This window comes from Bos mutus, chromosome 2 (genome assembly GCF_027580195.1).
Source record: "Bos mutus isolate GX-2022 chromosome 2, NWIPB_WYAK_1.1, whole genome shotgun sequence".
In the NCBI taxonomy this organism is placed as follows: domain Eukaryota; kingdom Metazoa; phylum Chordata; class Mammalia; order Artiodactyla; family Bovidae; genus Bos; species Bos mutus.
In genome coordinates this window covers 73586834-73609158 of record NC_091618.1, presented here as the reverse complement: position 1 = coordinate 73609158, position 22325 = coordinate 73586834, and the positions used below count along the sequence as shown (strand labels likewise).

Below are 22325 nucleotides of genomic sequence, written 5' to 3'. Positions count from 1 at the left end.
ATAATGGAAACATAAGGTCCTAGAATAGATAAAACAATCTGGGAAAACAACAAAAGCTAGAAAATCTGCATTCACTAAATTTAGGACGTATTCTAAACCTATTCAGTGGTTCTCAGTTGGAGGCAATTTTGCACCTCAGGGGACATTTGACGGCTCAGCGGTAAAGAGATCTGCTTGCGATACAGGAGAGACAGGTTCAATCCCTGGGTCAGGAAGATCCCCTGGAAAAGGAAATGGCAACCCATTCCAGTATTCTTGCCTTGGAAATCCCATGGACAGAGAAGCCTGGTGGGCTACAGTCTGAGGGGTCACAAGAGCCAGGCACAACTTAATGACTAAACAACCACCAGATACATTTTTGGTTTTCACCACTGGGAGAGTGCTTCTGAAATCTACTAGGTAGAGGCCAGAGATACTAATAAAATTCTATAGTACACAATACAGCCCCACAACAACCTGGCCCAAAATTTCAACAGTGCCAAAGTTAGGAACCCCTAAACTACAATAGCCAAGACAACGTGGTTTGTTGTTGTTCACTCAGTCGTGTCCAATGCTTTGTGAACCCAAAAATGCAGTACTCAAGCCTTCCCTGTCCATCACCATTTCCTGGAGTTTGCTCAAACTCATGTTCATTGCGTTGGTGATGCTGTCCAACCATCTCATCCTCTGTTGCCCCCTTCTCCTCCTGCCTTCACTCTTTCCTAGCATCAGGGTCTTTTCCAATGAATCAGCTCTTTGCATCAGGTAGCCAAAGTATTGGAGTTTCAGCATCATTCCTTCCAGTGAACACTCAGGGTTGATTGCCTTTAGGGTTGACTGATTTGATCTCCTTGCTGTCCAAGGGACTCTCAAGAGTCTTCTCCAACACCGCAGTTTGAAGGCATCAATTCTTCAGCGTTTAACCTTTTTTTACTGTCCAGCTCTCATATCCATACATAACTACTAGAAAAACCATAGCTTTGACTATATGGACCTTTGTTGGCAAAGTAATGTTTCTGCTTTTTAATATGCTACCTAGGTTTGTCATTGCTTTTCTTCCAAGGAGCAAGTGTCTTTTAATTTCATGGCTTCAGTCACCATCCACAGTGATTTTGGAGCTGAAGAAAATAAAAGTCTGATGTCAGTACAATGTGCTACTGACAATCAGGATTTTCCAATAGATAAATGAAACAGAATACAGACTCCAGAAGGTAAACTCCAGGTCAACTGACTGACAAAGGCATCAATGCAATTAAATGGAGAAAGAGGTGTTTTCAACAGAAGGTCCTAGAATAAGATCAGATCAGATCAGTCACTCAGTCGTGTCTGACTCTTTGTGACCACATGAATCGCAGCACACCAGGCCTCCCTGTCCATCACCAACTCCCGGAGTTCACTCAGACTCACGTCCATTGAGTCAGTGATGCCATCCAGCCATCTCATCCTCTGTCGTCCCCTTCTCCTCTTGCCCTCAATCCCTCCCAGCATCAGAGTCTTTTCCAATGAGTCAACTCTTCGCATGAGGTGGCCAAAGTACTAGAGTTTCAGCTTCAGCATCATTCCTTCCAAAGAAATTCCAGGGCTGATTTCCTTCAGAATGGACTGGTTGGATCTCCTTGCAGTCCAAGGGGCTCTCAAGAGTCTTCTCCAACACCACAGTTCAAAATCATCAATTCTTTGGTGCTCAGCCTTCTTCACAGTCCAACTCTCACATCCATACATGCCATGTGTAAAAACTGAATTGTGATTCCCACCTCACCACACACACATTAGTTCACAATGGGTCAGAGACCTAAATAAAAAACTAACATGCTAAATTCTAGAAGAAAGCATAGTATCTTTACAACTTAGCAAAACAATCTGTGAAGACTTAAAAACAGAATACACAAAAGATGCCTACAATTCGATAAAAACCCAATTAAAATATGGGCAGGGGGACTTCCCTGGTGGTCCAGTGGATAAGAGTCCACCTTCCAATGCAGGGAACATGGGTTCAGTCCCTATTCAGGGAACTATGATCCCATATGCTGTGGGGCAGCTACTAAGCCCACAGGCCAGAACTACAGAGCCCACATGCTCTGGAGCACATCTTCCTCAGCCAAAAGTAAATAAATTAAATATGGACAAAAAACTTGAACAGACATTTCACCAAAAATGACACACAAATGGCTAAAAAGCACATGAAAAAAATGGTCAGTACCAATATTCATCACAAAATACAAAAGTAAAACAAGAAAGAGAAATACAAATTAATTCCACAAACTACAAAACGATTGTGCATACATGTGCTCAGTCACTCAGTTGTGTCCAACTCTTTATGACCCCATGGATTGTAGCACACCAGGCTCCTCTGTCCATGGAATTTTCAGGAAAGAATACTGGAGTGGGTTGCCATTTCCTATACCCATTGCGAAGACTAAAATTTACAAGACTGAAAACAAGCAATTGTTGGTGAAATTACCCCAAATCTCACATATTGCTGGTGGTTAGGTAAAATGTTACAACACCTCTGGCAGTTTCTCATAAAGTTAAGTATACACTTACCCTAGGACCCAGTAATTCTACTCCGATATTTACCCAAGAGAAATAAAAACTTATGTCTACAAAAGGCCTCACATAAGAATGGTCTCCTTTATTTGTAACAGTGAATACATCTGTCAACAAGTGACGCACTGTGGTATATTCATACAGCAGACCACTATTTAGCAATAAAAATAATGATACACCCAACAAACTACAATAATCTCAAATACTATGTAAAACAAGCCAGCAGAAAAAGTATGGTACTGTATGATAACATGCATATCCAGTTGTAGAGTAGGCAAAGTAATCTATGGTTTAAAAGAAAAAAGGAAAAGAACAGCAGACACCTTGGCACTGCAGGGGGCATGGGGACAGCATAAATGAGGAACATGGGCATCAAGTGGAAAGGTTCACTATAGACATTTCTGGGATGACAAAAATGTCCAGTATCTTGAGTGAAAACGCTTACATGATGTAAACATTTACCAAAATAAGTAGTTTTGTGCATTATGTATATTTTATTTAAAACAACTATTTTTTAAAAATCTAGTAGGGAGGGGAGTAGACAGATAACATTGAAATAAGAAATTGAAGAACTGCTGAACCTGAGTGACAGGCACATAGGGGTTCATTATACTATTTTTGTTTACTTTATATATGCCTGAAACTTTCCATAATCAAAGGTATTTAAAAAATAACTTCTCTTAATTCCCTCTCAGTGGAGGAAGAAAACTAATAATCAACTTTCTTGACATAAATTACAATCTTACTTCTTATTTCTCTGAATTTTCTTTATGCCAAATAATCCATCTCTTACACTTTCTTTAATCTTATTCATCACAGCACAGCTCGCCTTGAAATCTGTTCAGATTTTCCATGATTGACTTATTTATTACTACCTGTAGGGAGAAAAGGACTGGAAAGAGCTAATCCTCCTTTCGCCCATACTACCTGATAGCAATATGATACCTACACTAAATACATTTCCTAACTCAAATCCCAACATTGAATTTAGCATCTAGAATTTTAATAATTTTAATCTTATTACCTCCCTTTCATGAGAATTCATTTGCAATGGCAAATAAGGATCTTATCCTATTGACTATTTCTTTAGATATGGCACATAAAGGATACCCAGTGAATATGTGTAAATCAAATATTTAAGAAATATAAAATCAGAGCTCACAAATACCCAGTTTAGTTCTCTTTTTGATAGTACAAATTATTTCCCAACTCATTTATATCCATTGTGTTTTGCCTTTAACCTTATTGGTATGTATGTCTTCATTTCAAGTGGACTAGATGTGTGTTTAAAAACTTCACATCTCTTCTTTATTCAAAAATGTAATCATATAATATTTTAAAACAATAAGTCAATTTAATCTATATATTTCACTGTATGAAGTGATGTGATTTCTATATATAGTATTATTTTTTCTGCTCTTACTCATATGGATAAAGAAAAAAGTCACAATGCTTTGAAAATCTCAAATTCTTTTAAACCACCATAAAGCTAAAAATCTCTAGCAAATATGAAAATTCAGAGTTCCTTAAAAACAGCTAAAGTGCAATTAAAAATAGATTTTTAACAAAAACAAAGATTACTTGAAAAGAATTTGTCTAACAAAGCACCTATATACCTATATAAGCCCAAGACCAAGTTGTTAGTTCCCTCCCGTGAAATACAGGAAATCAAGGTTTGTTCTCAGAGTATGTGCTTCAGTAAACATTTGGAGTATGGTTTATAAGCAAAACCATCATTATTTTGGATTAGGATTTTCAAACATTCTATGGGAGAAAGCACGAGAAAAGTTAACTATCAAAAGAAACAGAAATAAAATTACTCACAAAGAACGACATTATACATATACAATTTTATTATTAAAAAACAGTTCAGAAATATCTTACAAATACTGTCACAGATTCAAATCCAAGTTCTTCCAGATGCCATTTTATATTCATAAATTATACATAACTTTTAGAACATTTACTTTAAATGTACCAAATGCAGCAAAAGACTTAAAAATAGAAGTTTCAAAGCAAATACTCATTTAGAGACACCAGCAAATAGATCTGACCTTTTCAAGTGGCTTTCCCACAGAGTTTCCAATCAATTTCCAATCATTCAAAACTTCTTCAACTTTGGAAATAAACCTAGGAAGGAGGAAAAAACTTTCAAACTATGTAATCACATTTTTTTCCTATTGTTATACAATTTAAGTTTTTTTTTCTTAATATTTTAACACTTTTAACAGAAGGCTTGTAAAGTTTAATATTGTTATTGTAAATTTATCAACATGGAACAAAAACCCAAAAAAGTAATCTTTAGCCCAAGAATTCTTAGATTTTAATTTTTTTTAGATTTTTTTAACATCTTAGATTTTTTAAAAAATCTACTGCCTACCCAATGCCATTCTGGTTTCTATAAAATAAAAATAAATCTCTCCATATTGAAATGAAAATAGTAAACCTGGGACATAAGTAAAAATTGACAGACTGAAATGATACTATTAAGGATAACTGGGCTTCCCAAGTGGTGGTACTGGTAAAGAACCCTCCTGCCAATGCAGGAGACATAAAAGAGACACAGGTTCAACAACTGGGTCAGGAAGATCCCCTGGAGGAGGGCATGGCAACCGACTCCAGTATTCTTGCCTGCCATGGACAGAGGAGCCTGGCACCCTACAGTCCATAGGGTCGCAGAGTCGGACACCACTGAAGTGTGTCGCACACACAGGCTTCCTAGGTGGCACTTGTGGTAAAGAATCCACCTTCCAATGCAGGAGACCTAAGAGACAAGGAAGTCTTGTCTGAGTAAGGAAGATTCCCTGGAGTAGGAAATGGCAATCCACTCCAGTATTCTTGCCTGTAAAATTCCATGGACAGAGGAGCCTGGCGGGCTACAGTCCATGGGGTCACAAAGAGTCAGACACAACTGAGCACACACACATAACGATAATTCTGAAACCAATAATCTCTTCACTATGCTCCAAATAACTTATCTCTTTAAATTAACTTTCTTTAAAGATACTTATGAATTCTCTGATTTGCCTTCCACTCCTCCAAAAAAACATTATTTGGGAACTTTGCCCATTAAAATACAACAAGTTTTAATGGACACCTGGTAAGAAACTAAGTAGATTTGTCAACTTTAAGGGATTTTAAACTATTCACTGTCTGGTCTTTAATGATCAAGCTGACCTATCAAAGAGAATGAATTCTGACTAGCAACATGCTCTGTATCAGCAAATGAACAGTCAAAGCTCAGTAGTAGTGTTCAATATATATAAAAGGACACTTTCAGCTTAGTCACTCAGTTGTGTCCAATTCTTTGTGACCCCATGGACTGTAGCCCGCCAGGCTCCTCTGTCCATGGGGATTCTTTAAGCAAGAATACTGGAGTGGGTTGCCATGCTCTCCTCCAGGAGATCTTCCCAACCCAGGATCCAACCCAGGTCTCCTGCACTGCAGGCAGATTCTTTACCGTCTGAGCCACCATGGAAGCCCAAGCCACCAAGAAGTTGACTACTTATACTATATATGTATGATGCAATCTAACAGCAACACTGCTCTCCTAAAACACCTACACATTATTGCCAGAGTACTAAAATTAATTCTAGTCAAGATATATTCACAAATATCAGGTTCTGCCATCAGGGACATTGTAAATTATTATTTACATTTTTGATGTATGTTTTTATGATTCAACTGAACCTTATAATTATTCCTTTTTAAAATGAAGATATTAATTAATATAGCATTTTGAGGCGGTTCAAATGGCAATTATCAGATCTTATAGAGTGCTCTAGAAATAAGTAAATATGTTTACAAAACCAAATAAAAATTTTAATGTACGTATATGTGAGTGAAAATATGTACGTGAAATATACATTAATAAAGGTAAAAAATTGGAATCTTAGGTACAACTGCACCAAAAAGCTGTAAATTAATGACATATCCACTCAATGGACTAATATGCACCCATTAAAAATCATGTTTTGAAGCCTGCTTGAGGAAATAAGAAAAAGTCCATATGTTAAATGAAAAATGTGAAGCTATAGATATAAGTATAAATATAGTTTAACACAAGTTTATAACATACACAGATTACATGGAATTTTCTCAAAATATTAACAGTAGCTATCTCCTGGTGGTAGAATTACAGGTGATTTTTTTTTTCTTTTATAATGAAGTATTTTAATAAATATCAGGGATTCCCTGACAGCTCAGTTGGTAAAGTTCAATTCCTGGGTCAGGAATATCCACTGGAGAAGGGATAGGCTACCCACTCCAGTATTCCTGGGCTTCCCTTGTGGCTCAGCTGGTAAAGAATCCACCTGCAATGAGGGAGACCTGGGTTCAATCCCTGGCTTGGGAAGATCCCCTGGAGAAGGGAAAGGCTACCTACTCCAGTATTCTGGCCTGGAGATTTCTTTGGACCGTATAGCCCATGGGGTTGCAAACAGTTGGACACAACTATGCAACTTTCACTTCACCTCATTTTAATAAAAGGGCTTCCCAGGTGGCACTAGTAGTAAAGAACCCGCTTGCCAATGCAGGAGACTTAAGAGACTCAGGTTCCACCTCTTGGTCGGCAAGATCTGCTAGAGGAGCAAATGCAACCCACTCCAGTATTCTTGCCTGGGGAATCCCATGGACAGAGGAGCCTGGAAGGCTACAGGCCATATCACAGAGAGTCAGACTCGACTGAAAGGACTTCACATTTTAATTTCACAGTAAAAGAAGGAACATCTTAAAATATTCACTGTATTAGCAATACTATCAGTACTAAAGCAGACCAAAATTGGAGCCTATTCTGTAAGTACTGAGATTTGATTAGAAAAATGTAGTAACTACCCCTGAAAGCTCTCTAGATCTCACCTGTAAGATCACTTCCTCTTACTCCTCAATATTAGGTTCTTTTGTTATATGCTCTTAAAAAATGTTTCTTTCCCTCTTCTTAGCTCTCATTTCAACTGTAACTACAGACTCACTTGTATCATTATTTATTCACATCCTTCTTTTCCACTAGTTTATATGTTCAGCAACAACAGGAACCATCTGTTTTCACTGACCACCACATCCTTATGCCCTGCATTGTGCTTGATACATGTTCACTCAGTATTTTTTCAATGGACAAATAATAAAAGGAGTTATTGGTTTCTATAAATTGTCCGTACATACATACATAACATACTGATAAGAAATTTCATTCAAACATTAAACTCAAGGTTTAAAAGACTCCAAAGTCTTACCATTTTCCTACAAACTGTAAAACACTAGTTTCATTCTATAAACAAGGGGATAAAGCCAAAAACCAAATTTCCTACTTTGAGGTAGTTTTCATAACTCTGTTAACGACGACCTACAAATAAGGAGTTAGAAGGATTTAATATTTCACCTGAGGATATTTTAAATATTTAGCTAGTGGAAAGTGATTATTTATCCATTAAATACTCTAATGTTTCCTCAATTCACTCTTAAGATTCAAACTACTACATTTTCTAACTAACTTTAAGACATTATTATTTCAAATTCAACAGGTCTAAAACTATATTCTTCTCTCTTTGCCACTTTCTTATCTTCACTCTTCTAGGCAAGAAACTGCAGTTTCATGTTTGATTTTTTTTTTTCTACTCCTACATTTCATCAAGTTTATCTTCTACTTATTTGAAATGTCTTACAATCTTCCCTCCTACCCTTTCTCTCCAGTTTCCTAATCACCAACCTAACCAAAATAGTAACTCACTTGCCTTCATTTCACCTAATCTTGGCAAACAACTCTCATAACACGAAATCAAGGGTCTCTCCCTACTGTTCTGTAATGGCTCTAAAGCGTGGTGTCTTGACCCAGCATCAGCACCTTGGATCTTCTTAGAAATGAAAATATTTGAATCCACCTCAGACATACAGAATTATAAACTATGATTCTAATGCACACTAAAGTTTGAGAATCACTGGTCTTAAAGCATCAAATTTAGATTCCTTTACTTAGCTTTGGAGGCTGTCTGTAACCTGGTTTTATCTTAATAATCTAATTTTCCTTCAACAAACAGTCTTCACTCCAGTGAAGACATTTCGTTAAATCCCAAAGGTTTTCACCTGTCTCTGCTCCTGTCAGGACCGTCTCATATTTAACCAGTTTTTTTTTCCATTTAAGCGGTTATTTTCCACTTTCCAGGCCTGGCACATTTCCTGTCTTTTCTATGAAAACACCTCCAACAATTACAATCCACAATTACCATCCTTATACTAATATAACTATTTGCTGTTTTGTTTTTTTAACACAGAGATCAAATGATTTGTTTTGATTTTGTTCTTTTCTGTTAATATAGTTCTGAATACATAGTACCTATTCAATAAAGCCTTGCCTGGGTGGTTATGTCTTACCTTTTGGGAGGAGGTGGGGGTGGGGCAGGGACCACAGGTCAAACTAGCATCCCAGCAGGGATCTTTTCTATGCCATTTACTAACATAACATTCACAACCAGATGGATTTCCTCTCCCAATCAGAAAGATCATAAAATATTCCAACAAGCTAACTACTGACCTCAGTACTCAAAAAACCTGAAGGGGCTCTTGGACAACGAACTGATAACATCTCGACCTAAGCTATCAGATCAGATCAGATCAGTCGCTCAGTCGTGTCCGACTCTTTGCGACCCCATGAATCGCAGCACTCCAGGCCTCCCTGTCCATCACCAACTCCCGGAGTTCACTCAGACTCACGTCCATTGAGTCAGTGATGCCATCCAGCCATCTCATCCTCTGTCATCCCCTTCTCCTCCTGCCCCCAATCCCTCCCAGCATCAGAGTCTTTTCCAATGAGTTTACTCTTCGCATGAGGTGGCCAAAGTACTGGAGTTTCAGCTTTAGCATCACTCCTCCACAAACTTGGCGTTCAACTAGTTTTAGTGATCCAACAATTTCACTCAGCTATTCAACTGGAGTTTGGTGGTACAGGAATTTGGAGTTTCTATGGCAGAGGAAGCCTGGGTCACATTACCCACTGAAATGGAACAATTAAGCGTTCCAAAGCCACACACAAACTGTTTCGAAAGGTTACCCTAAAAGACAGGATGGAGATGGTGGGAGTGTGACAGATGGACAACCACCAGGATTCAGAAGAAAGGCCTCCTCCTGAAACGGATGTACAAGGAAAGGGGGGAAAAAAAAAAGCAGCTGCGAAGTTTGTTGCCTACTATAACAAACGAATTAGTTACACGGACATTAACACAGGAACGGAAGGTAACCTCCGGAACTGTTTCGGCGGGTGATCAACAACTAGATGGACCAAAAGTCTAATGGAAGTGGTCTAAAAGGAAAGAAAACAAAACTTCGGAGAGCCAGAGTCTCCGGGTTTTACAGATGGGGGCGGGCCGGAGCTTGTCAGACCCGAGACGTGGAAGAGGCTTGCGGTGGACCACAGAAGGGAGGAGGCGAAGACTGGGGAGCCAATGGGGCTTACTTTTCCCGCAGAAGTGGCGTCACTTGTGGTCAAGGTTGGGGAAGTAGCCGGGCGGAGCCGGGGCCCAAACTAATACTAACCAATGATACGACTCACTCACCTTTCCCATTCCGAGGCAGTGGTGAAGTCCGTGATTTCAAATACCTCGGACTCGGGCTGCGTAAGTGGAAAGAAAGAAAGAGATTGAGCTCCCGAGCGCTGACACGGAGGAGCTAACTTAAACAGAGACAGAGATAGGTAGCGGGCAGACACCTCACCTCACTGTCAGCCGCCATCTTGCGGAGCGCCGATGTGGGCGCTAGGACTGCCGGGAAGAAAAGCAGGAAGGCGAGGGGAGGCGGGGGAATAGGGGAGCAGAGAGCGGGCGGGGGCGGAGCCTCCACGCAGCCCCGCCCCGGAGACACCTCTTCCGGTTAGTTTGGCAAAGTCTCCTGAGGCTGAAGTCATTTAATTTTTCTTCTGTAATACTTTTTGTTCCTGAGAAGAAAGAACTTAGACTACCATCAAGTCCCCGTTCTCTAGCTGATTTAACAAAATTTAAAATTCTCCTGTAGAGTAATGAATTCAAGAAAGGAACAGGAGCAAGAACAAGGCCTTAGACTCATGTGGGTATGATTTTATGAAAAAAACCTAAAACAGATTGGTTTTGTTCTTGTTTTTTCATTCATCCTCTCAATCGATTGCAAGGCACTGAGCTAGATGCCATAATATCCACCATCCCTCACCTCAGAGATTTCAGGCAGTTTGGGTAAGTCATCAAATAAAACCATTATACCAGTTATCTGGTTTCTGAGAAGAGCAACATGCTGTTTAATGAACACTTTTTAAGCCACTGAGGAATAGGAGTGCCAGCTACTTGTTAGTCATTATATCTCATACATTCTGAAACATTTACAGAGGAAATCATACCATGTCCAGGATTTGTTTCAAATAATTGGAGGAGGAGGTGGGTGGTTGTTTTTTAGTTGCTACTCTTTGGGACTCCATGGACTGTAGACCTTCAGGCTCCTCTGTCCATGAGATTTCCCAGGCAAGAATAGTGGAGTGTGTTACCATTTCCTTCTCCAGGGGATCTTCACAACGGGATCAAACCCACATCTCCTGCACTGGTAGGCAGATTCCTTATGGCTGAGCCACTAGGGAAACCCTAGGGAAGTAGATATGGCTAGAAATAAAACAAGATTAGCCATGGGCACATAAGCTATTGTTTAAGCTAATAATGGGTACATGGATATGTGTACTTTTCTCTCAACTATTGTTAGGTCCAAAATTTTTCATAATTAAAAACTTTTTTCCTTAAATTCTCTTTTATTTATTTATTTTTATTTTTGGCCAAACCACGGGGCATGAGGGATCTTAGTTCCCAACCAGGAGTGGAACCATGCCCCCTGCAATGGAAGCACAGAATCTTAACCACTGGAAATCCAGGGAGGTCCCTAAAAGCTTTTTTTTTTAAGTTTTTTTTTTTAATTAATATCATTTAATGATTTTTTGTGACTCACAAGAAGGAATTTGTGGCTAGAGGACTCAGAAATACAGCTTTAGCAATTAAATATTTTAATCTTAGGAGAGAGAGATATAAAAAATATAGTGATATACATGGTGCAGATGAGGAAACTAAGGTCAGAAGAATTTGATAATTATGGCCAGTGCCAAGACTTGAACCCTCATCCCTTGATATTCCTTCTAGTTTCAGTTCACTACACTAGTGGGAGTTAGAGTTACTACTGTAAAAATCTTTCCCAAAAGGTCTGAACTTGCACCTTCATTCATTTATAGGCATTTATTAGACACCTACTATAAACCAGTCATTATGCTAGACTGCTAGGAGATGAAGACATACTGAAGACACAATCCCTGATTTCAAGGAACTCAAGATGGAGTAGGGAAACTGAAAATTTACTGCACGAACCAAAAGAAGAGGCACCATATGTATCAGCATCCCTGTTAGCAATGTGGAGGCCAATGGTGACCCTGACAAGAAGAATCTTCAGGGCCAGCTGAAGGGTAGAGTGGAGGCAGCCAGGTTGGGGGCAGGGAAGGCTTCTAAGGGCAGAGAATAGCATATCCAGAGGGTTAAAGGTAGGAAAGTCTGATCTGTCTAACAAACGAAAAGAAGACACCTAGAGCACAGCAGTTGCAATGAGGTTGAAGAGGTACACATGGGCCAGACCTTAAAGAGCCTTCTATGTGCCCCTTATGTGAAGCAAAGTGGGCATTGCTAAAATGTTTTAAGCAAGAGAGCATTGAGGTCCAAAATATAAAATCCTTTACATTTTGCAATGGTCTGGTTGCTATAGGAATGCATTGGGGGAGGGGGGTTGCAAAAAAAGAAGTAGGAACAGCTAGTGACTTATTACAACATCCAATGGGAGATTGTGTGGAGGCTTTGACTGCTGGGGGTCAGCAGACAAGGTCAACTGATTTGATACGTATATTGGAGTTACAATAGTAAGAGCTTGATGACATTAAATACAGGGATAAGGGAAAGGTGCTTCCCAGTGGTAAAGAATCTGTCTGCCAATGCAGGAGACACAAGGGATGTCGGTTCAATCTCTGATTGGTAAGATTCCCTGGAGAAGGAAATGGCACTCTAATGGCAGAAAATGAAGAGGACAAAAGAGCCTCTTGATGAAGGTCAAAAAGGAGAGCGAAAAAACTGGCTTAAAACTCAACATTCAAAAAACTAAGATCATGGCATCTTGTCCCATCACTTCATAGCAAACAGAAAGGGAAAAATGGAAACAGTGGCAGATTTTATTTTCTTGGGCTCCAAAATCACTGCAGATGATGACTACAGCTATGAAATTAAAAGACGCTTGCTCCTTGAAAGGAAAGCTGTAACAAGCCTAGACAGTGTATTAAAAAGCAGAGACATCACTTTACTGACAAAGGTCTGTGTAATCAAAGCTGATTTTTCCAGTAGTCATGTATGGATGTGAGAGTTGGACCATAAAGAAGGCTGAGTGCCAAAAACTGATGCTTTTGAATTGTAGTGCTGGAGAAGACTCTTGAGAGTTCCTTGGACTGCAAGGAGACCCAACCAGTCAATCCTAAAGGAAATCAACCCTGAATATTCATTGAAAGGACTGGTACTGAAGCTGAAGCTCCAATACTTTGGCTACCTGATGCTAAGAGCCAACTCATTGGAAGAGACCCTGATGCTGGGAAAGTCTGAAGGCAGTAGATGATTGGGGGCAGCAGAGGATGAGATGGTTAGATAGCAACACTGACTCAGTGAACATGAATTAGAGCAAACTCCAGGAGATAGTGGAGGACAGGGGAGCCTGGCATGCAGCAGTTCAGGGGATTGCAGAAAGTTGGGCACAAACGAGCGACTGAACAACAACAAATGAGGGAAAGGTGGGAATCAAAGAGCCGTTCACTTAACCTTTTAAGATTCTCTCCAGCTGAAATACATTTGTAAGTTTTAAGGTCAAGCAAACCCAGGTTCAGCCACTTACTACCTATAAGACTGGGCAAATAACGTAAGCCCCCTAAACATCAATTTCTTATTTATTAAAATTTGATTTGTAATACCTCTTACCACATAGGACTGTGGCAAAGATTAAGTTCCTATGCACATTTGCAGAGTGGTTAACAGAATGTCTTGGCATGTAGTAGGTGATCCATTATGGTAGTAGCAATTATAATGGATGCTTTATATAATGAAAACTGTAACATGTTACTCACATGTGAGTATTACGTTTTTTCCTTTTTGGTTAACCATTAAGAAGTTTCAGTGCATGCCAAAATCTGAAACTGAAAAACCACAAAGACTTTGCTGCATCAAGTTAAATTTCAGAAACTGTAGGAAACAAGCCTTATCAGGTTGCTAGGTAAAGTTTCCTTCCAAGTTATTTTTGGCTCCTTCTCCCTGGAGAAACTTTTTAAATAAGTTATTTGTTAAAGTGAAGTGTGAAGCCAGGATGCTAATGATGTAAAGTACCCAGGGGAGACACACTTTTATTAGATTTTTCACTGGTTCACGAAGCAGAAAAGATTTTGTTTCTTCAGTATTAAGAGCTATTTTGCTGCACGTCCAAAGGCAAGGGTTTTTCCATGCAAGTGTATTCCCTCTCTGGCATACCTTGCAGTTATTTCAAGGTGTTACCAATAATGGCCACAGGGAGAATTTTGACGCATAGGCAATTTAAGAGATTAGAGGCCTGGAAAAATCACCCTTGGCTTAGTCCTCAGAGGAATGCAGGGGCATCACAGTTTAATTAGGTCTTAGCAAGAGAGCAAACATTGTGAGAGGAGCAACAGCAGTGGGACTGCACCATTCTCATCTGCCTTGATGGCCTCTGTGCAGAGAGAATCAGGAATTTTCTGTGATATAGCTCTGAGACCAATTGCAGTAGAAGGTACAGCAGGAAGAGGAAGACACAGTATGAGAACAGGAAACTCTTAGAAATTCTCTAAATCAAAACTATCAGAATTATCAAAATTATCAGTATTCATTCATTCATTCAGCAAAATTTATCAAGTATCTACTGTCATGGCAGTGAAGTGGAAAAAAGTGAGTGTTAGTTGCTTAGTTGTGTCCAACTCTTTGCAACCCCATAGACTGTGGCCCACAAGGCTCCTCTTGTCTATGGGATTTTCCAGGCAAGAATACTGGAGTGGGTTGCCATTCCCTTCTCCAGGGGATCCTCCAGATCCAGGGACCAAATCCTTGTCTCCTGGACGAAGACAGGTTCTGTATCATTGCAGAGGGACTCTTTACTGCTGAAACCACCAGGGAAGCATGGCATGTCATAGTCAACCATAGGGAGGGGTTCGAAGAATAATCCCTGCCCTCAAGGTGTCCACAGCCTGAGATAAGTCAGAAAGAACTATAATATGATTTATAAAGGGAAGCACAATGGTTATTCAACTTCTTAAAGCTCTTTGTAAAATCAGTGGTGTGAAAACAATCAAGTAACCTTTCTGAACACACGGGCAATATCATGTATCCTAAATAAGCAGTCCACTGTTTCTTGGACTAGAAAGAGTTATAGCCACCAAGGCAGGAAGCTCTAGAGAATTTCAAGAGAAGTAATGCAAACTTCCTTAACTCATCATTCATTCACTCCTTTGTTCATTCAACAAACACCTGTTAAAAGCAGCTTCTATGTGCCTGACCCTGTTCTAGAAAATGAGAAACAAAAACTTAAAAACATGATGCCTGCCCTCAGGAAGTTTCAAGTATAATTGAAGTCCCTCTAGGTGATAATGCTAAGTCAAGAACAGCTAGTTCTAATTCCCAAGTTTGTAACTTAACTTCTTGTCTGGTATTAGATCCAGAAAAGACAGTTCTTACTGGCAGGTTGACTTAGTTTGCCCACGTTTACATGTTTCTATTTAAACTATTCTATTGTTAATGTATTTTTGAACTCAGAATGTGAAAACAAAAGAGTTAAAAAGAGTCATAAGAATTATGTACAACTTTACAGAATGAGCATATTCTAGCTGTGTGGGGTGGTGTGTGTGGACAATTAATTACCATATTTTACATAGACATTCTTATTTAATCTCTGATTTTCCTTGTTATGAGGAAAGATATGAATATGGATATGAACAATTCTAGCTACAAGTGATGAATAAATGCAAAATTTTAGTATAATCCCAACTTTTTGTATCATATTGTATGGCATGTATCATATTGTAAGACCTGCTAACTACATTTACATTAATATCTCCAGATATGTAACTATCTGCTCCTCAGAGCCCTTTCACCATCCACTTCAGTCTAATTTCTAATTAGACTAGATGGACTAATTTCAGTCTCAACTGCTTCTGCTATTTTGCTATAGTGAATCTTACATCTTCCATTTATCTCTGCTCTTTGCTTTTGCCTACCTATATACTACAATATGGGCTTCCCTGTTGGCTCAGTGGTAAAGAATGTGCTTGCAATCTAGGAGACCTAGATTCAATCCCTGAGTCGAGACGATCCCCTGGAGGAGGGCACAGCAACCCACTCCAGTATTCATGTCTGGAAAATCCCAAATCCCATGGACAGAAGAGCCTGGCAGTCTACAGTACATAGGGTCCAAAGAGTCAGACACAACTAAAGTAACTAAGCACGTACTGCAATGTACTTCCAAATATGAAATACTTAAATCACTATTTATAACCAAAGCCAGAGCCTGGGAGTTGTTTAATTTGTCCATGCACTATAATAGAAATGTCTTCTCATTGTAAAAGTTTCGAATAATATGCATAAAACAAATGGCCTCCTTTACCGTCTTCTCTATTTCTATATTCCTAAGATGAGCTCCAAAAAATTGATGCTTTTGAACTGTGGTGTTGGAGAAGACTCTTGAGAGTCCCTTGAACTGCAAGGAGATCCATCCAGTCCATCCTAAAGGAGATCAGTCCTGGGTGTTCATTGGAAGGACTGATGTTGAAGCTGAAGCTCCAATACTTTGGCCACCTCATGCAAAGAGTTGACTCATTGGAAAAGACCCTGATGCTGGGAGGAATTGGAGGCAGGAGGAGAAGGGGATGACAGAGGATGAGATGGCTAGATGGCGTCACCTACTTGATGGACATGAGTTTGGGTAAACTCCAGGAGTTGGTGATGGACAGAAAGGTCTGGCATGCTGCAATTCATGGGGTTGCATGAACTGAACTGAAATGAAGATAAAATCACCAATACCATTGAGTGTAAATAATTTCAGACTCTTTCCTATCTTTTTACACAAACATTTATAGAGACACAATACAGAGTTTTAATTCTTTTAATTAATTTTTGCACAAATAAGTATGTCTATTCACACATACCCCAATGTTCATTGCAGCACCATTTACAATAGCCAAAACATGGAGGCAGGCTAGATGTCCATCAACAGCTGAGTGGATAAAGAAGATGTGGTACACATATGCAATGGAATACTACCCATCCATTAAAAGGAAAAAAAATAGAGTTAGTTGAAGTGATGTAGATGAACCTAGAGCCTGTCACACAGAGAGAAGTAAGTCAGAAATACAAAACAAACATCATATCTATGGAATGTAGAAAAATGGTACTGATGATCCTATTTTCAGGGCAGGAATAGAAGTGCAGATGTAGAGAATAGAATTATGGATGTTGGGAGGTGGTGGGAAAGTGGGATGAATTGAAAGAGTAGCCTTGAATAGCATTGACACATATACACTACTGTGTGTAAAATAGACTGCTAGTGGGAACCTGCTGTAAAGCGGAGGGAGTTCTGCTCAGCGCTCTGTGATGATCTAGAGGGGTGGGATGGAGATGTGCAAGGGAGGCTCAAGAGGAAGAGGATATATGTACGTGTATAGCTGACTCATCATGTTATACAGCAGAAACTATTAATAAAGCTATTAATAAATAACATTCTTAGATGGGTGACAAGTGCATGGGTTCATGATACTATACTGTTTACTTTGCATGTTTGAAATTTTCCATGATAAATGTGTTCCCCTCAAAAATACTAGAGGAAAAACTTATTATGCCTACATTTTTGTGAACATGTGTAAAAATTATTCTAGGGTGGATATGGAGGAATGGAAATGCTGGGTTGAAGAGTATGTGCATTTTAAAGTATAATAGGTAGTACCAGATCACAATGTCCAAAATGAGCATTACTAATTTATATACCCACTAATAGTGTAAAAGAGTAGCCATTTCCCCACACATTTTATACTCTGAATCATTTAAGATTTTGCCAGTATGTTGAACAAAAAATGTTTTGATTTGCATCTCCCTGAGCCCTGGTGAGATTAAACAATTTTCCCTGTGTTAGTTGACCATTTATATTCCTCTCCTATGAAGAGTGATTTCAAACCTTTCACTTGTTTTTCTACGGAATTGCAAGAATCTGTGTTTTTTATAAAATCTGTCCAGATGAAGCTGACATTCAATCATATTTGGCTGCCAAGGCTTTATGGAACATCATTTTTGGCTCCATCTCATAGAGTCGGAGCTGTCCCTGCTCACATTCTCTTTCTGAGCAGCAAAACAGAACACCTAAGTCAATGAAACCAACAACTCCACCCCATATACCCTACTCAGCATCACAAAAAACCCTGGACTTGCTATCGAATTTCTCTAGACCAGTATGCCCCTTGGATCTCAATGTTTTCTTCCATCTCTTTTCTCTGTCCACCGAGATGCCCAATTTATCTTCCTGCCTTTCCTTCACCATCACCCTACAATCCTCCATTCACTCTACCACCTTCTAGGTGGAAAAGAAGAGATTTGGAAGAAAGTGTTCCTCAGAAAAGTATGTTCGTTCCTTAAAAGCAGCAGGTCCCTTCATGGTCTTCCTGAAAACACTGCCGCCTTTTTCTACCACTGCACTGCGGGGGACAAATGGGTCCTGCTTAATATGCAGAAGACGCAGCTCACAACCAATCCTCTGCTGCCTCAGCAGAAAAGCCCTTTTCAGAATTTTAAAATCCTTTAATCCTTTCCCACTCAATACAGCGGGGTTGCCCAGATATTCAAAAGTATTCATTAGTGTATTCTTATAGCTAAGATTGGATTCAAAACTTCAATTTTTGTCCTTTTCAAGCCCCTCCACTTACAGCATCTCATTTGCTACTATTGTTCACTGAAATCCTTTCTCCTCCTGTCTACCTAGCCCAAAAAATAATAAAAAACATAGCTCTACTGAGAACTTGAGCTTGTCCCATAGTAAGCAAAAGGCCACTACATGAGATTCTTCATTGGTTTTTCACTCTACTCTTGTGTACATTTAGTTCTAGAAATAGCCACCGAGAACCTTCTCTGCATAAATTATAAAGACACAATAGCAGAACAAAGATAATTAAAACTTGTTACTTGTCTTCTAGAAAATAGAATCTAATGGAGAGATTAAAAATAACTCTAAAACAAGTCAGACTCTGTCATAATAGAAGTATGAAATGACAGGAGAATAGAGTGGATTGAAGGGGTGCTTATTGGATCAGAGAGACTCACAGAGCCTGGGAACTATTAATACAAAGTCCCTGAGGACTATAGCTGAATGAGAGCTGGCTTTGGAACATGGTGACCACCAGTGAAGTGAAGTGAAAGTTGTTTGGTTGTGTCTGACTCTTTGCAACCCTATGGACATCCGTGGAATTCTCTAGGCCAGAATACTGGAGTGCGTAGCCTTTCCCTTCTCCAGGGGATCACCAGAGGGAGGACTTTATCACTGCGTCATTTCTCATTTCTTGATTTTTCTCCTGTAATGAAATTACTTTGCTTATTTTCTGTTTTAGATTCTCAAACTTTTGGAATCAGAGGGGTTTTCTGAATTCATTTTACTCAACCCCTTCAGTTTATAAATAGGAAAATGGTCTTCCCTAGTGGTGGCTCAGACAGTAAAGAACCTGCCGTATGGGAGACTTGGTATCGATCCCTGGGTTGGGAAGATTCCCTGGAGAAGGGTATGGTAACCCATTCCAGTATTATTGTCTGGAGAATTCCATGGACAGAGGAGCCTGACCGGCTGCAGTCCATGGGGCCACAAGGAGTCCGACACAACTGAATGATTAAGCACAAGCCCAAGTCACATAGCTAGATTACACTGAAGATGAGAATTCAGTCTAGATACTCCTCTTCTAGGGCTCATTGCTGCTGCTGCTGCTGCTGCTGCTGCTAAGTCGCTTCAGGCGTGTCCAACTCTGTGCGACCCCATAGACGGCAGCCCACCAGGCTCCCCCGTCCCTGGGATTCTCCAGGCAAGAACACTGGAGTGGGTTGCCATTTCCTTCTCCAATGCATGAAAGTGGAAAGTGAAAATTGAAACTGAAGTCACTCAGTCGTGTCCGACTCTTAGCGACCCCATGGACTGCAGCGTACCAGGCTCCTCCATCCGTGGGATTTTCCAGGCAAGAATACTAGAGTGGGTTGCCATTGCCTTCTCCCCAGGGCTTCTTGCTCCTCTCCAAAATCTTTCTTTATTATTTTAATTTTTCTGCTTTTTTGTCTCTTGAAATACCTGATATCTCCTATGGGGGGAACTCAAAGGCATGTTTCAAAGATAATTGCATCCAGTAGCTAAATGTGTATGTGTGTATCATATTGTCAAATCAGATGCATGCAGATCTAAAACATCATCCACTATCAAGCTTTCTGAATAATTTCAGGGGTATAATCAATCAACAGGAACAGGCAAAGCAGGGAGAAGTGTGAGATACAGAGAGAAGCTCCCTGGTCCTTTCTTCCCATGTAAGACATAAGCTCTCTGTAATGAAACATTTCCATTTTACAGACATATAGCTGAATGATTTTTGTAACATTTTTCAGGAAGCCATGCTCCTTAACTTCATAGATTTACCATAGACAATCCTTAAGTAGGGATATCCTACAACAAGCACATTCTATAAACAAGGATGTTCCTCCTAGCAAATAACCATGTATCTTCCAGGAGTTTCAGTTATTGTTGTGTTTACAATACTGAGTTATTCATCAATACTTTCTTTCTTTGTCTGAGAGTATCTTGACCTCTTCATCACCAGTAATGGGAGAGGAACGGATGAGGGCCAGCTATATTAACTCCGTCCTGCCCAATATTTAAATATTCAATAAAAAGTAAATAGGTCTCATATGTGTACATCTTCCATAACACTACTAGATTCTCCATAGTGACAAAAAGAAAAGAAAAAAAAACTTGTAGTTTTTCCATGTTTAACTATGATCAGAGGTGGCCCGGTGTGGGTGCAGGGGTGGAGGTAGGAAATGGAAGTGTTACAAGTTTTTTTCTGAGCATCTTTAATCATAGCCTGTAAAAATGCTATTTCACATTGGTTTCTTGGGACTGAAGAAGAAATAGAGACCTCAGGCAAGCAGTCATTTCCCAAGGCCTTTTATTTTATTCTGCCTTGATTTTTACAAAAATGTACTCATAAGAATATCCTTCGACCAAGAATACTGTTAGAGTTTTATATTTTGCCTTCAAAGCTTCTACTCACAAGTAGGTACTTACAGTAAACTAAGCACCAATTGCTTTTATATTCACCTCTGACTTCCACTGCTGCACCTTACAATCTTTCCTCTGTACAACTATCAATATGATTAAAAAAGAATCAGACATTGTCACCCCCTTGAGGAAAGTGCTCTGATGGTTTTATACTGCACTTGGAATACGTCAAACTCCTTATGATGCCTATGAGGCCCTTCAAAATATGGCCCCTGCATACCTCTCCAATCTCAATTCTAATACCTTCACCATCTTCCTGTAACTTTGACAAGTAATGTTTATATATCCATTATGACCTTTGCCCCAGCTGTGCCCACTGCGTAGAATGTTCTGCCATCAACTATTCAAAGGACTGGCTGCTTCTTTTCATTCAAGTAGTAGATCAAATGTTTACCTAGAAGGGAGACTTTCCATGTGCATGCAATGGAATAAAACTCTTTCTGCCCACAACTGTCAATCTCTATCATTTTAATTTGCTTCATGGCATTTGTAACCACTTGATAGTACTTTGATTATTTATTCATTCAGTCTACAATCTTATTTCTCTGGTATTTCTAGAGTAATGAGAATAAAGCTTTGCACAAAAAGAGACATTCAAGATATGATATTGAATGAATGAATGAGTGGGCCCTCCTTTTCCTTCAGGTATAACTTCAGGTAATTTAACCTTACACCTCTTATTTGCTGTCCATAGAAGAACTGGTCTAAATAGCATAGCCTACTATATTCCTGGAAAATCTAAAACATTCTTTGCTCTAATATCGTGACTCAGCTCCTCCAATTTGTCTTTATTGTTATTGTTTTAGGTTAGGTCAGCATCATTTTCTTGACTCTTTATAAAAATCTTCTCACTTTTATATCTGCCACTCTCCTTGAATTAATTTTCAATCCTGCTGTCAGAATTTTTCCAAACTATAGGCCTGAATGTGCCTCTCCATGAATAAAATCTTTTTTTTAAGTCTTTATTGAATTTGTTACAATATTGCTTCTGATTTATGTTTTGGTTTTTTGCCTTAAGGCATGTGGGATCTTAGCTCCCCAGTCAGGGATCAAACCTGCACCCTCTCCACTGGAAGGCAAAGTCTTAACTGCTGGACCACCAGGGAAGTTTCTGAATAAAATCTTTTAATCTCTCTCTCAATTCAGCTGGAATAGTCTCACTTCCCCTTCTCCTCATTTATTCTGCATTCTAACTGCACACACATACATGAAACACAATTTTCCCAACATTTCATGCCTTTATCTTTCCTTTGGACATGCTGTTGTTTAGTCTATCTGCAATGTCCCTCTGTCTATGGTTTATACCTGATGAATTATTTGTCCTTCAAGTTTCAGCTCAGATAAATATCTTTCTTTGAAATTCCCTATGCCCTTCTGTTAATCCTTAGTATATCAGAATGTGACTAGGTCTGGAGATTAATCCTTTGAAGAGGTGATTA

The 22325-nt window shown here is 39.3% G+C and overlaps 1 protein-coding gene across 1 annotated transcript in view; it reads right to left on the bottom strand.

Annotated features, from left to right (window-relative positions):
* The window catches only part of RAB3GAP1 (RAB3 GTPase activating protein catalytic subunit 1), a 110969-nt gene extending 100679 nt beyond the window's left edge, over positions 1-10290 (bottom strand). Inside the window, exons 1-3 of the mRNA XM_005899488.2 lie at positions 10228-10290; positions 10071-10126; positions 4581-4656 (exon numbers count right to left, since the gene is read on the bottom strand). Coding sequence (XP_005899550.1) covers positions 4581-4656; positions 10071-10126; positions 10228-10245 — 150 coding nt within the window. The 5' untranslated portion in view covers positions 10246-10290. The remainder of the gene's footprint in view (positions 1-4580; positions 4657-10070; positions 10127-10227) is intronic.
* Positions 10291-22325: the final 12035 nt, after the last annotated feature.